The 15,504-nt window shown below is 34.2% G+C and overlaps 1 protein-coding gene across 9 annotated transcripts in view; it reads right to left on the minus strand.

The window, feature by feature from the left end:
* LOC149780548 (kinesin-like protein KIF28) overlaps nucleotides 1–15,504 on the minus strand; it is a 180,740-nt gene that overhangs the window by 150,657 nt on the left and 14,579 nt on the right. For all 9 annotated transcript variants that reach the window (XM_089937577.1, XM_089937573.1, XM_089937575.1 and 6 more), the window contains exon 6: nucleotides 3,483–3,607. In XM_089937577.1, coding sequence (XP_089793703.1) covers nucleotides 3,483–3,607 — 125 coding nt within the window. The remainder of the gene's footprint in view (nucleotides 1–3,482; nucleotides 3,608–15,504) is intronic.

Raw genomic sequence — 15,504 nt, forward strand, 5'->3', positions numbered from 1 at the left:
CACATTAGCAACAACACACTCTCACTATAATGTATATTAGCATCAATATACCCTCACTATAATGTACAGTAGTAATAATATACCCTCATTATAATGTGCATTATGAATAATATACCCTCACTATAATGTACATTAATATCAATATACACTCTAATGTACATTAATAGCAATATACCCTCACTATAATGTACATTGATAACAATATACCCTCACTACAATGTACATCAGTAACACTAAATCTCAATATAATGTACATTAGTAGCAATATACCATCACTAATGTTCCTCAGTAACAGTACACCATTATGCTGCACAACAATAATAGCCCTCAATATAATACAAATCAGTAACAATACACCTCATTATAATGTACATTAGTAAAAATACACATATGCTATAATATACATCAGTAAAAATAACCCTCAATATAATGCACATCAGTAACAATGCACCCTAAATATAATGCACATCAGCAAAAATATGCCCTAACTTGAAGGCACATCACTAACATTATACCCTTACTATAAGACACATTGATTAAATTACCCTTACTATAAGACACAGTGATAAAATTACAATCACTATAAGGTATACCTGTAATAATTATCCTTCATTATAATGCACATCAGTATAAGGTGATCCTCATTATAAGATGGGTATAGCCAAGGATCTCAGTTTGTCATATAATAGCAACATCGTGTATAAAATACCTCCATATAAGGTAACCTCAGTCCACGGCTCCCATCAACAGTATTGTAGTGAGGGTGTACGGTATTATTATTGATGTAAGAGATGCAGTACATGTCATTTCATTAGCACATGCAGAACATTGTGTGCATTATAGACTAAGATTTTAATCTCCAAAGCAAGGCATTGTGTTCATGAATATTCTATGAAGTGGTAATGAAAAAATGCTTCAAAATAAAAGATCTGCAACAACAACTTTACACGATAGAAGTTCACAGTTGTATATACATATACAATTAAAAACATGTTCAGGATGTGTACAGTAAATTCATAACATATGTATACCAAACTACTTGAGAAAAATGAAATAGAGGACTTAAATAGAATGTTCATGCAATATAAAAATGAAATGAGTAAAATAATAAAAAGACATACATAGAAATCTGCAGCAAAGCTGCATTATTCCCACACTTTTCTGTTACTGACCCCTTTACACATATATACATAAGCATTTCTCCACCCCAACCACTCAGCTCCACAACTAGTTCATGAATCCAAATTCTAAAACCATTGTGCTAATATCCCAAAGCTGGAGCTTTCTATCCAATACCTAGAGTTGTCCAACATTAATCCACTATGCATGTACCCAGGCCTGGACAGGCAGGATTGCATAATCCTGACCATTTCTTTCAAAAGCGCAGGTATAAAAGGCCATTAAAGGTGGTACAGTGCATGCAATGATGCCTTCATCCAAAATCACTGATCAACATGGCATTGTGCATACCTTTGTCATTGAGCTGCAATCTGTAACAAATACTGGTAGATAAGGGCATCTTATTCTAAATGTATACTTCTGAATTTCTGTTTTGGATGCTTGGCATAGGTGATAAGATCAATGGTGTTAAAGAATTTTAAAGAATTACAGATTTCTCAGAATATTTTTCTGACATGATAGCTCCATCAAAATTCGACAAAGTAGCAAGTACCTCCTTAACCATGTTTTCAAAATCAGTGTTTACATTGCAGTAGGAAGAAGATGTTGAAATGAGTTTATTGCTCTACAACTATATGGTCCTAAATTAAGTAACAGAAAAAGAAAAAAAAACTAACAATTTTTTTTAAATTCAGCAAATAATTTATTTCCCAAGATTACAAAGTGAAAAATCAAATATAACTTACAGTATTGTGAATGAAATCCCAAATACTCTTAAAAGTTCAATCACATGTCCAACAGTAAAGAGTATTAAAAATGAATTCCAGTAGTGTTCCAAATGAAGTCCAATCTTTAATGTGCTGATAAGCCAGTAGCCTCGAATGTGATGTGTCAACAGTCTTGATGTATCACAATGATATAATCTAAAATATCTTTAAGAGAATTTGCAGTAATTCCAAAATAGTTATTTATTCCTAAAATCTATGAGCACATTGAAATTTCAATGAATAATTGAAATAAATAAATCATCTCATATAATAACTGAACACATCTAAATGACTGACTTCACTACAGATGCTTTAAGATAGGAATAAATAACTCTGTTAGACCAAAAATAAAAAGTGTTTCTGATTTCAATGGCTTTAAAAGTAGGGTAGGTTGGTATTTGTTTTTAAGCATTATCTATATTATAATGATTAATATATATACTGTACTAAGCGCTTCAAGTACTGGGCAAAACTGGCAAATTAATTTTGGCAATTTAAAACAAATTAACCCTGGGAGGAAAAAGTGCTAGGGTCAGCAATAAAAAACAGGGACAGTCAGCTGATCGGAAACATATTAAGTTTTGGCCTTAATCTCTACCTTATATTTTAAAAAAATAAGACACAATTTTAGTACCAAGACGAGAGTCATAAGTTAATTTCCTGAATTTTCCAACTTGTAAACATGGTCAGGTCCTTTAACTGCCAACCAATCAGAAATCAGGTGACCAGTCTCAAGACCCATCAAATTTGTCAACAAGATCACTTATACACCTTCTAAGGTCAAAAGGCCACATAAACATGTTTACCCAAATTAAAAGTGCAACTCTATCATGAACTGTATTGTGTTTACTAAAATGACCCTTACAATCTACAATCATGAATAAAAGAAAATGAAACACATAATATAGATATACATAACAGGATATGATCTTACAAGATCTGTCTCCCTCAGTGAACAAAGCTTGACAGTCCAGTTTATTATACTAATAGGTAAATACCTTAACTACAAAATCATCATGTCGGTATACTGTTGAAATGTGACGAAATGCAAAATTCCAAAACAAGTGGTTTAACTCTTAAAGGTGTCCTCAGATTCCTTCTCAGATGAATGTTACCATTATAAATTGGTATTTACACTGCATCTGACACTAGGTAATGCAGAAAAAATTCTAACAAACTGTATACTAACATAGTCAAGGTGACCCAAATGTTGGTGTGATGTGGTAATCTCTAATGTGGTTACAATGGGGATAACATAGAGGAAACCAACAACCTGGGCAACTGAATACCCTGGCTTGTGATGGAACATGGTATTGGACCTGGGACTGCAAAGGGACAAAGTAAGCACATCAGCAGTGAATTTAACACATTAAGTAAAGCTGTCATGGATAAAATGGCATTTTATAATACTAGTTCTAACATTTAGAGATATCTTCATTAATATTAGAATATCTATATATTCTCTGATATCTGAAAATGTTTGTCCAGTATTAGAAAATATGTTCCTTGATTGTTTGATATTAATAAATCCTTAGTTTTGCCTAGAATGGCTTGTCATAATTTTCTTTGGCTGGAAAAATTGGAACACGTGCTTACCCTCAAAAGCATTGTCCAGGACGCCCTGTCCAAGGTCACTGAAAACTTTTCTTTGACTTGCATAATTTGAGCCAGGTAGTTCCACCATTATTCCATCAGGATTTGTTTTAAAACCATCATGTGACCTGTCCATAGAGAAGAAAAATAAGTTAAAATTATAGTACTTTAGTGTTTTTAATTTTTGCTTAATTCATAAAATAATTTAACATATTCATGACTAATATTCTTTTACAATTTGATAATAAACTACTTCCCCATTATAATGCTGTCCCTTCAGGTGAGATCACTTTATAATGAAGTACATTATAAACATAATTTTACTACATAAACTACACAACAAAACTGAATCCATTACCAATTATAAAAGGAACAATGTTATATTGAACTACCTTATAATGAGAGAATGCTCTACAAATTTTATTTTTAGGAGGATAATACTGGCATATTACAAATTTCTACATAAGCAAGCATTACAATAATTGTCTAATTACTTCCCTTTTCAATCTTTCTTGCACAATGAAACAATCACCAAAGGAAACATTCATTCTCGGGAGACTTCAATGTTTTGTTTCTTGTCGATAATAAATAATATGTTGACAAGGTGACTGTACATTAGTCATTAGGAAAAGAACAATAATACTAATAACTAAAAACAGTAGCGTGTTACATAAAAAAAGAAAACATTTATCTGTCTAATTCAGTCTAAAATAAAGCCACTTTTCTTCTATCAGTCATGGTGACCTTGAAATTTGACCTTTTGACCTTAAAATTGATATGCTAATTCTTTACTCTAAGTGAAAACCATCCATAAGTTTGATACAGGTATGTGATGCAAAAGTAACAGTATTCTTCAGAAACCATTTTTATTCTTTCATTCACATGGTCCATGATCTTTGACCTATATCACCATAAAAGCAACAGAATTCTTCCATACCCTGAGTGCAAGTTATCCTCAAAGTCTTGTGACCTTAGGCAATGAAGAACTCAAGCTATTGTGTGCAAACCATTCTTTAAGTCACAGTGACCTTGACCCTTATTGCTTTTGACCTCAAAATCAATATGGTTCTTGCTTTCCTCGAGAGCAAGACATCCACAAAGTTTGGAAATTGTAGACTGTGCATAATATGAACAGGGCCGGATTAAGGCCTTTGGGGGCCCTGGGCACAGCCAACATAGGGACCCATAGCTATCCTGCCTTGTCCATAGATATGGTTACAGTACTATTAACAAAACTGCCTGTGAAATCAGACGATAATATACAGGGCCCATCAGCATAGGGGGACCTGAGCACATTGCCCACTTAGCCCTATGGATAATCCCGTCCCTGAATATGAGTTGGTAATAGGTGTACTGTACATCCTATGGTGGGCAAATACAAATCCAAGCTGCCCTCAATGTAAATGATGCAAGGGGTTAAATCTGATTTATTATTTTGGGCCACCTGATGACTGCAATTTTAACTGAGCACCCCAGAATTTTTATTTTGAAATTAAAGTAAATCATGCAGTACTTATACTGACAAACAATGCAGTACTTATATTCTATTAACACCTGTTAAGTAACAAACAGAAATAATATAAAATAGTCTTAATTTATGTTATGTCAGATGAAGAAGCAGATGGACAGGCCACAGATATGTGGTCTCAAGTAAGGCTTACTTTTAAGAAGCTGTTTTATCTTAATACAAAAGAACACAACAACAACTGTACTACAATTTCTACAATAAAAATGAAGGATTTTCTTTGAAACACGAACAAACTTGTGTAACTATTTTTGGCTTACACTATACACAAACCTTTATAATATTCATTTTTTATTCTGAGGGAAAAAAATTGAAACAAAAATTACATGATTATGATGAAGGATTGGAGAACAGAAGCCAGACGCCTGCATGTTACAAATTTCCCAAAATACTCATTTGGCAAATTTTTTTTAAACAATTCTTGAGATAGAGGACCCGTAATGTTTTTGTTGGAATCATCCCTAGATCTATTAGAATTTCATAACAATGAATATGGTGTTTTCAAGCTAGGAAGGAAGATTGTAGAAAGTTACACCAAAAGCTCTATATTAGACCTTCACAATAATTTACTGCCAGGTCATACAGCCTAAACATCAAAATGTTTAATTCTTTTAGTGTCACAGCTCAACGGGAGGGGGAAGAGAACTTTTTTAAATGATTACAATGACCAGATGCCAAAAATTAAAACCACAAGTAAATTCATAGGTCACTATAACAAATCTCCTCATAAGTTATGCATGGCCCTTTCTCCACCAACCACCAAGACACCTAAACCTTTTTCCCAGACCACCATCATGCCAGACAATGACCCATGTGTCATAATGTCCTTATGCTACAAATGCACATAAACAGTTTTTTAAAAAAATATTTTAAAAATGTCAATATAATTGTAATTTTTTATCTTTTACTTTTGATCCCCTCCGAGGAACCACAACTGTAAGTGCCCTCAAAGCATACCCTCTAGCAGAAGGTTATCAAAGAGGCAACCTATGGACCCAGACTGGTAAATTTAGCGGTTTAGGAGAGATAGAAGGACAAAGGGAGGGATGGAGACAATATCCTGGCATGACACTTTTTGAAAGAGGGGGTCCAAATGCAAACTGTACAGACCCAGATCTGCCTTTGTATAATACACCTACATATCCAAGTCTATGCAGTTTGTTAATAAGCAATTGGTAGTAGCAACAACACAGACCCAGATCTGCCTTTGTATAATGCACCTACATATCCAAGTCTATGTGGTTTGTTATAAGCAATTGGTAATAGCAACAACACAGACCCAGATCTGCCTTTGTATAATGCACCTACATATCCAAGTCTATGCGGTTTGTTACAAGCGATTGGTAGTAGCAACAACACAGACCCAGATCTGCCTTTGTATAATGCACCTACATATCCAAGTCTATGCAGTTTGTTATAAGCAATCGGTAATAGCAACAACACAGACCCAGATCTGGCTTTGTATAATGCACCTATATATCCAAGTCTATGCAGTTTGTTATAAGCAATTGGTAGTAGCAACAACACAGACCCAGATCTGCCTTTGTATAATGCACCTACATATCCAAGTCTATGCAGTTTGTTATGACCAATTGATAGTAGCAACAACACAGACCCAGATCTGCCTTTGTATAATGCACCTACATATCCAAGTCTATGCAGTTTGTTATGACCAACTGGTAGTAGCAACAACATGGACCCTGACCTGCCACTGCATGATGTTATAGCCAATCAGGGTCTCTGCTGTTGGCAATTTGACTCATAACTGAGTATATCATGGCAAGGTATAAGAATTATACTACTGTTTCTTTCTTGACCTGTTTCTTCTATTAATTTGCTGCACATCAATTTATGTCTTTGGGAAAGAAATTTTGATACATGCTGAAATAAATTTTCTTCTATGGCAACAAAATTATCTAGCATGTTCGACCATACACATTCAACCTGGAAACTATTACAAGTCAAGCCATAACCATTTATGTTGTACACAGGATCACATTTCTATCAACGACGACCACCTAAGAGTAAATTGATTTTCTTCTTTGATCAGATCAGCTGTGGTGCTGGTCGTTGAGTTTTATGATCTCCTTATGAGTTAGGTATGTATAATTTTAAACACTGTTCTGAAGGCAAACAGACAGGGTCCCACCTTGTTTAGCATATACAAGTAGTCAATGTGGTATCCAATTTCAGCGTCAATGGGCAGTGATAAAAACACAATAATTTGGTTAAATGATCGAATACGTTATGTACCTCATGAACACTAAGGGACATGAATGAGACAAAAAAATTTTGCAATATGATCTGAACTTTATAGATAATTATTACAAAAACTGTGAATTCGGCTTCATTGTCAAATATACTTAACTGAGACAGAGGTCCCAAATTTTCTGTCTGGAACCAGGGGGTTACCTAAATACTGGGCATGGGGAAACCTTTGTGGTATACTGAGGTACTGATATAATGAATGGTTCTAAAGAGGTTTTCTTTGGTAGTTATGATCTTTTTGAAAACTGAAAAGATATTTCATAAATAATGGCACTATCATTAACTAATTACAATGGAAAATTCTAATTAGCTAGTTCATTCATTTGAAAGTATTTTTGGAGGACTACTACACTGAGCTGCCAATTACCAGGTTATTTTTTAGAATTCTGAAATCCCAAAAATAAAAATTTCTGCTGTTAACACTGTTTTGTGAAAGTTTATGAATTATACATTGGTATGTTCAATAAATGTACAAAACTGATAAACATTCCAGTCTTACTTGTTGGGTTTATTGGACAAAGTCTTAATAGTTGGGTTTATTGGACACAGTCTTGGGTTTATTGGACAAAGTCTTAATAGTTGGGTTTATTGGACACAGTCTTAGTTGGGGTTATTGGACAAAGTCTTAATAGTTGGGTTTATTGGACACAGTCTTGGATTTATTGGACAAAGTCTTAATAGTTGGGTTTATTGGACACAGTCTTAGTTAGGGTTATTGGACAAAGTCTTAATAGTTGGGTTTATTGGACACAGTCTTAGTTGGGGTTATTAGACAAAGTCTTAATAGTTGGGTTTATTGGACACAGTCTTAGTTGGGGTTATTGGACAAAGTCTTAATAGTTGGGCTAACTGGACACAATCTTAATTGTTGGTTTTAAAAACTGGACAAGACTGGATAAATTTAAAGTTACAAATAAAATTCAGCTGAATCTAATAATACTCAATGGAGTTATTATGCAGAATAATAAAATGGTCTTTCTGAAAATGTGCCCAAAATTATGTTGCATAGTTCAGAAGATAAACAAATGTCAACATCTAATCAGTATGAAGCTGCATAACAATATGTATGAAATCCAATAATGGATTTGAGAACAGCTATACATATATATATGAACAGAGCTTAAAGACAAATCTGTTCAATCCTGACTATATAGTGTGCAGCAAAAGCTATGTGGTAAAAATGGCAAATGCAAAACCCTTGCCAAAGTCCATGGAAGACAAACCCCTCCAGCCAAAAGCCCTACTCACCAACAGAAAAAAATTCAAAGCAAAAAGTAATGCCAATCTCTGTGTAAGTCATTTGCAGCTGTGGTGCCAGTTCTACATCACCATGAACACAGTGTATTGACAATAAGTGTTTCAATTTGTTGTCTTGATTGTTATGGGAATCATGGATTCTAAGAATTTCATAAATTACTCTAGATAGGAGTTTAAAAGAATTGTGTTAATTTATCAGTCTTAAATGACATAAATCATGTAGGTTAGGAATTGTTGCTGCTATGAATGGAAATGTTATGCTGATTGATTGTTAGTTAGCAAATAATGTAGTTAAGACAAGAAGTGAATTTCATTGATTCATTTATATGATAAGATGTGAATTCTTTTAGCCAAGAAATCGGACACACGCTGGCCAACAAATTGACAGTTAATGATTTGTAGTTTACTGCAGGGTGTTCAGGTTTATTATGTAGTTTCTTGCATAGTTCAGTCAAGGACGCCAAACAGATGTTAGGGAGATACATTAATCTTTGTCTTTGTGTACCATCTGTCAGGCTACAAACTGACCCATATTAGCCTTAGTTTCTGTTGAATTACAATATGATAATATCTAACATAACAAAAGAGGGGTTAATGTATAATCCCAGAAAAAGAAAAAACCTGACAAATATTCAGGTTGTCTATTTATTTATTTTTAAAAGGGAAATAGCTCCAAATATACCCTATACAGAGAAGACAAAAAATTGACAACCAAATTGTGGTTGATGTCCCGAAAGAGACTGGATGAGAGAGAGAGAGAGAAACAAAAGGAATACATTGACTCTAACCCGTCACCAAGTTTGATTTTGGAAGGACTGCCAAGCAACCAGGTTATGCAGGCATGCTGGACAATTGAGATTGATCACTCATTCAATTTCATGATGAAATTTGTCTTATCATTTTCAACATAATGTCTAGTTGCATTTTTATAAATTTAGTAATTATTTCTAAGAGAAGTGTATCTTTCAAATGTCATGTTCACTTTTATTTTGTTTAAGTAATTGATTAAATCGTTGTATTTTATATACGAGGGCTCCTCAAATGTTGCTTATTCTATATCTTTGCTCAGATCTGTTTATTCCATCCACTAATTTCATATTTTATTATTTACTTGACCTGTGCAATAACACCATGGTTGATCATCACACAGTGATTACTGATGCAATCACTATACAACTGAACTAATACTTCCACGTTTAGATTGTAGAGTGATTACCAATGTACTCATAATGCATATTGTCACTCCACAACAGAACTGTCATATACACATTTATAAAACCTTAAAATCGAAACATGCAGGTAGAGCACTGTGATTTCTTTGGTTAACCCGCTGGCATTGGGATTTAACTGGTTAATCCTGTGATGGTCTGGCTCTGCTGGCCACAGTAACAATTTAAAACAGCCTACTTCCTGATATTTGAGACTGATAACAATCGTTACCTCTACACCCCTACAACAAAAGACCCTGCTATAGCACAAATTCGGATATAACACGGTCACGGCATGGCTCCTGAAATTTATATACATGTAGTTTTCTCTCACATGAAAAAACAAATCCTTCCTTAAAAGTACCACAAAAAAAATAAAATTATCATTTTGGGAAAGAGATTGCGCATGAATAATACAAGATAATCATGGCATGGCTCCTGAACATTTACACGAGAAAATAGTTTTTTCTTCTCAAGTACAAAAAATTAAGTGTAAAAAGTTTATTCTAGGATCGCATAGTTCTTTGCCAATGTCACAAACTGCAATTTTATTTTCCTTATTGGCGGCAAAATATACCATCTGGTGATTTTTTTTATTGACAACATTGTTGGCTGTTTAAACTTGTAATTAAAATCATTGGTTTTGAGAGGAGAAATTCAGAGACCCCATGAAAAGGAAGCCGCAAACTTGATATAAAATGCACTACAATTTATCTATTGTTACATAAACAACTATTTTGTCCATATTAACAAATGACCTTAACAGTGCATTGTTATACCATAATCCACTTATGATGACATCGAGAATGAGTACTGTATGTTAAGAGATATCTGCTTATTTTTTTGTTGTGGACATTTCTGGCAGCAGAGATCAACTGGATGAGGCATTATCTCGTAATCTATCTTTTGTCAGATTTTCAGCCACTCACTAGTAATTGATATATTTATTTAGACTGAAACTTGTATGTGGATGGAAAGTAAAATTCCTCTTCTTTCCATTCAGAATTAAATCCTTCCGAACACCCACATTTTCTGTACTTAACCTTGTCATCAGACCAGAACACCAGTGTCTCTATCGTCCATTGACCCTTTAAATTTCTGGAGCATGAGTGGAAGGCAGCATCACTCCGCCATCACAAATGTAAAAAAAAAAATAATCTTACTTGTTGGTCTTTTCAACAGGCAGGGAGGAACTGTAACTACAATCGACCAAATGATGGCCAATTCCTTTTTTGAAATGTACCCAGATAAAATAGTTTTGTGAAATTTCAAAGAAAACATTACCTTTGAAGCACTGACTGTTATGAAATCATGCTAAGCAAACAGAAGAAAAAAATCAGTCCCAATCATGCAATGCAATTACTTGATGTTGCCGCAACAATAAGAAACGGGCATTTGTTCAGTTCTCCAAAGCTGGCCTTTAGCGGTGTCTTCAATAATGCATGCACCTTTCATCAAAGAAAGCCAACTACAATCTTCAACAAAAACAAAGAACTTTTATTCAAAGAAATCAGTACCAAACTTAAATAAAAGCAATGGAATCTGATGGATTTTTTTCATTTTCCAACATGACTGGAACACATTTACTGTGCCATGAAAGTTTCCTTCTTGCAGGGAAAATGTCTGTGCTTACGAATGCTACCAATGGCGGCTTAAAACACCAACTAACTTTTACCGACTTGGGATGTACTGAAAAGTAAATGTGCTTCATCATTCGTTACATGATTGTGCTATGTTTATCCACTGAATTCAGACCTATATGGCCTGTGACAAAATTACTGAATATTTTAAATCTATATGTGTGCATTTTTTGATGGAATTACTTGTATTGTATATTCAATGTATGTGATGAGATTCGCAGGTGAGTACAGTCGATGTTGATACTCTATTCATGCTATATATAAGACATGTATATATAAACAGTATAAATGTTTATGTACTCTGTTTTCACTACAGGTATATTTCTCATTTAATATGCATCAATTTAAGATGGCAACCGTGCCAACGAAGCACGTATTTTACCACCCACATTTATTAATTTATTACCTACTCATACACACCCTACAATTTTTGGTACATTTCTTCAGCTAAATGACCTGGTTGCTTATTACACATTTCGGTCTATAACATGGTCAGTTCTATGGCTCCCATCTACTGTGTTATAGTGGGGCCACACTGTGTATATATATATATATATATATATATATATATATATATATATATATATATATATATATATATATATATATATATAGAACACCCTTACAGGATGCATTCTGCAGCAAACAGCTCATTTCAATTGGTCATCTCTTACAATGTGCAACAGGGCACATCAAGCTATTTATAATCATCTCTGATCCCATAGGGGGAGATTGGGGATTTGTCCTTAGGAATTTTATTTTGAGAGTTTTCACTGTAGGAAATGGTGACAATGCATGATTCATACAATCTGAACTGGTCATTTAACTGCATTAACCTATACATGTTATGACAGCATCTTATAAATGAGATTGGACAGAAATGCTGGAGAATTTGTCCAATACAAAGTCATCAATAATTGCCTCATATAGCTGATATCTCATTACATTAAGTTTTGCATCTACAAATATACAAAAAGAAAAAGATTTTTGAAAATTAATTTCAAATAAAAAGTAAAAGTTTTTTATATTAATATTATTTTGAAAGTCAACAAAAGGTAATAAGACCTTTGAAAAATATTCCATCAAATAAAACTTTTGCTAGAATTTAAAGTTGCTCAAGATCTTCTGTATGGGAGTACTGAATATCATATATGTGACAGGACAGAGAAGTCAGCTTAACACATTCACCCCTAGCGATGACTTTACGGGGCAGGAGGTAGTAGCCTACTGCCGAGCTCTGTAGCTTCATGGTCATGCATGATACACTAAAGTGGGTGGTATTATAGAAAGGTAGACAGATGTAGCTCTACAATGATACCAAATAATCTGGAATATCTAGTTGCACTACAAAATACAGAGAGAAAAACCACATTTTTTGGACCCGACTTTTTTTACACAAAATTCGCCCGTGGTCGGAATCCCATTTTGTGTCCGGATTTTAGACTTTTTGGTCTCAGATCTAAGGCAAACCGGTTTGAACTGCAAGCAGACAGATGAGCCTTTGCAAAAAGTAGGATAAGATGGGCATCTGGAATAAAGAGTGGTTTCCATACAAAATTAATGGCTCCGTTTAGCAAATAAAAAAAAATTAAAAAAAAGAAGTCCAACTTTTGCCCTTCTGCTCATGCGTGAGTCAAATAGCCAATGAAAAATGATGTTTCTAACACAACTAGGCAGTATGTTATTGAAAGATGACTGGGGATTTGGTGTTTTTGAGTCTATTTAGAAATAGCTTTCAAAATGTGTTTCCTACTCGATTTTCAGGCAAAAATGGCAAAAAGCTCCAGGGGTTAATGTGTTAACACAAATCGGGAAATGTTCTAAACATGGCTTAAGAATGGCAAATTTTTCAATGTGGCAAATGTCTTCGATTTTCTTATCCCAATGAGGATCAAAAGCTTGGGTCAATGATGCGGGTAGTCTTCATCCATTTGTATGAGGCATTTTGTGAGATTGATGAATCGGGGAACATCATTTTGACTAGGTCTGAAAACTTATATACTACTGTAAATAGGAGATTATACTTGACTATAAAGTTGGCAAACAGTTTCTCAGCATATATGTCTTTACTCATGTCCAATACAGATTTTGCAATGTTTTATGCTAACTGAGCTCATCAGTAATCCAACCATAATTAATTAATCTCTTTTCAGCATTACTTCTGATCACACATAGTATAATTCGTCTCAACAAATTTCGAAAAATGAAGCCAACCAACCCTGTTGACAGAATCAAAGGGTGTTAGTTACTTCATGCTGCTTGAAATTAGCAACAAAATCATCCTGCCCTGTTTAAGTCACTAGATCACAATCACAGCACAGGCAGTAGTACAGTAAGTATACTATGCTGGAAGCAAGGTGTCAAAAAAATGGAAAAATACATTTTTTTTTATAGTACTTTTCTGCATACAGCTGATATCAGTGAGTGATGGTTGGGACAGAAGACACCCCTCACATCCAGAGGAAAAGCCTCCCATCCAGTAGGTTCACATATATGGAAGGTTACGTCAGCAAAAATGCTGAGATTCCAGCGAATTTTGGAGATACATGTAAAGTTTGCTTTTCCTGCTTCTAATCAAAACTCATGATTTTCTGCTGGGAAAACCTTTGTTCTTGATATCAATATCTTACGTATATGAGAGGGTATAATGTACTCATTGATTTTAAATATACCAAGTAAGCAAAAATAATGCATCCCAAAAATGGATGAGTTCCGCTTGGTCACATTCCACATCAAGTGTCTATATCAACAGACTATTTGGTTCTAGGATTTCAAGTTATTTACAAGTAGGTCCACCCTAATTCTACAGTATGAAATAAAACCCTTCAAAACATTTTCTGCATCTGACTGAACAAGTATAAGACCATTCAAATACTGAACAATAAAGCTGAGGATTGGTCTTTTGAGTCACTGTTCACTATTTTTTTCCATCAATCTTGTCATATATGTAAAATGATTTCAAAAACCTTTCCTCAGTTTATAAAAGATTTCACAAGTTTTTATTGATAAGATAGATGCTAATCATCTCCAAATTAATAAGGGAGAAAAAGAAAAGAATTTTCTATTAATTTGTATGGTCAAATTTACTTTTCCTTTTTTCCCATATTACTGATATCTTTTGGTGAAAGGGTAAACTTCAATTTAGTTTAAATCAAAGATTTTGTCAGTTAACAAAATATTTGTAAAATCAAATTTTCAGTCCTTTGCAGGAAAAAAAAATGACGAAATTTATCAAACTTCCAGCTCATAATCAACCTTGTGTACTCACTTATAAGTCGGATCCAACTGAAAACTGCAAAGACCCAGATTTGCCATTGCATAATGTGTCTGCAGATCTAGGTCTATGCAGTTTGTTAGGAGTAATCAGTGGAACGAAACAAAACAGGCCCTGATCTGCAGGTGCATGATGCAACAGCAGATCATTGTCTACAATGATTGCAGAGATAAAACTGACTAATAAGTGAGTACAACTGGGATGTCGGTTTACAAGGCATGGTTTTCACCAGCACCTTACTATGGAGCAATATAAAATACTCAGATGGTCACCATGAAAACTGATAAAATACTTAGTAGCCATGAAAAGTGATAAAATACTACGATGGTGGCCATAAAAACATAAATTATTCAGATGGTGGTCATGGAAAAATAAAATACACAGATGATGGCCATGGAAACTGATAAAATGCTCAGATAGTGGCCAAGGAAACTGATAAAATACTCAGATAGTTGCCATGAACACTGATAAAATGCTCAGATAGTTGCCATGGAAACTGATAAAATGCTCAGATAGTGGCCATGGAAACTGATAAAATATTCAGATAGTTGCCATGGAAAGTAATAACATACTTAGATGGTAGCTATGGAAACTGATGAATTACTCAGCTAGTGGCCATGGACACTAATAAAATACTCTGACAGATGCCAGGGAAACTGATAAAATACTCTGACATGTGCCATGGAAACTGATAAATTACTAAGATGGTGGCCATGAAAAATGATAAAGTACTCAGATGGTGGCCAGGAAAACAATAAATACTTAGATGGTGGTCAAGAAAGATCCAGGCTGCAAACTTCTGACAGAATACATATGTAACCTTTACATAAGGAATTACTGATACCACAAAGTA

Source organism: Sinohyriopsis cumingii, chromosome 16 (assembly GCF_028554795.1).
Source record: "Sinohyriopsis cumingii isolate HCF-2022 chromosome 16, ASM2855479v2, whole genome shotgun sequence".
Classification (NCBI taxonomy): Eukaryota; Metazoa; Mollusca; class Bivalvia; order Unionida; family Unionidae; genus Sinohyriopsis; species Sinohyriopsis cumingii.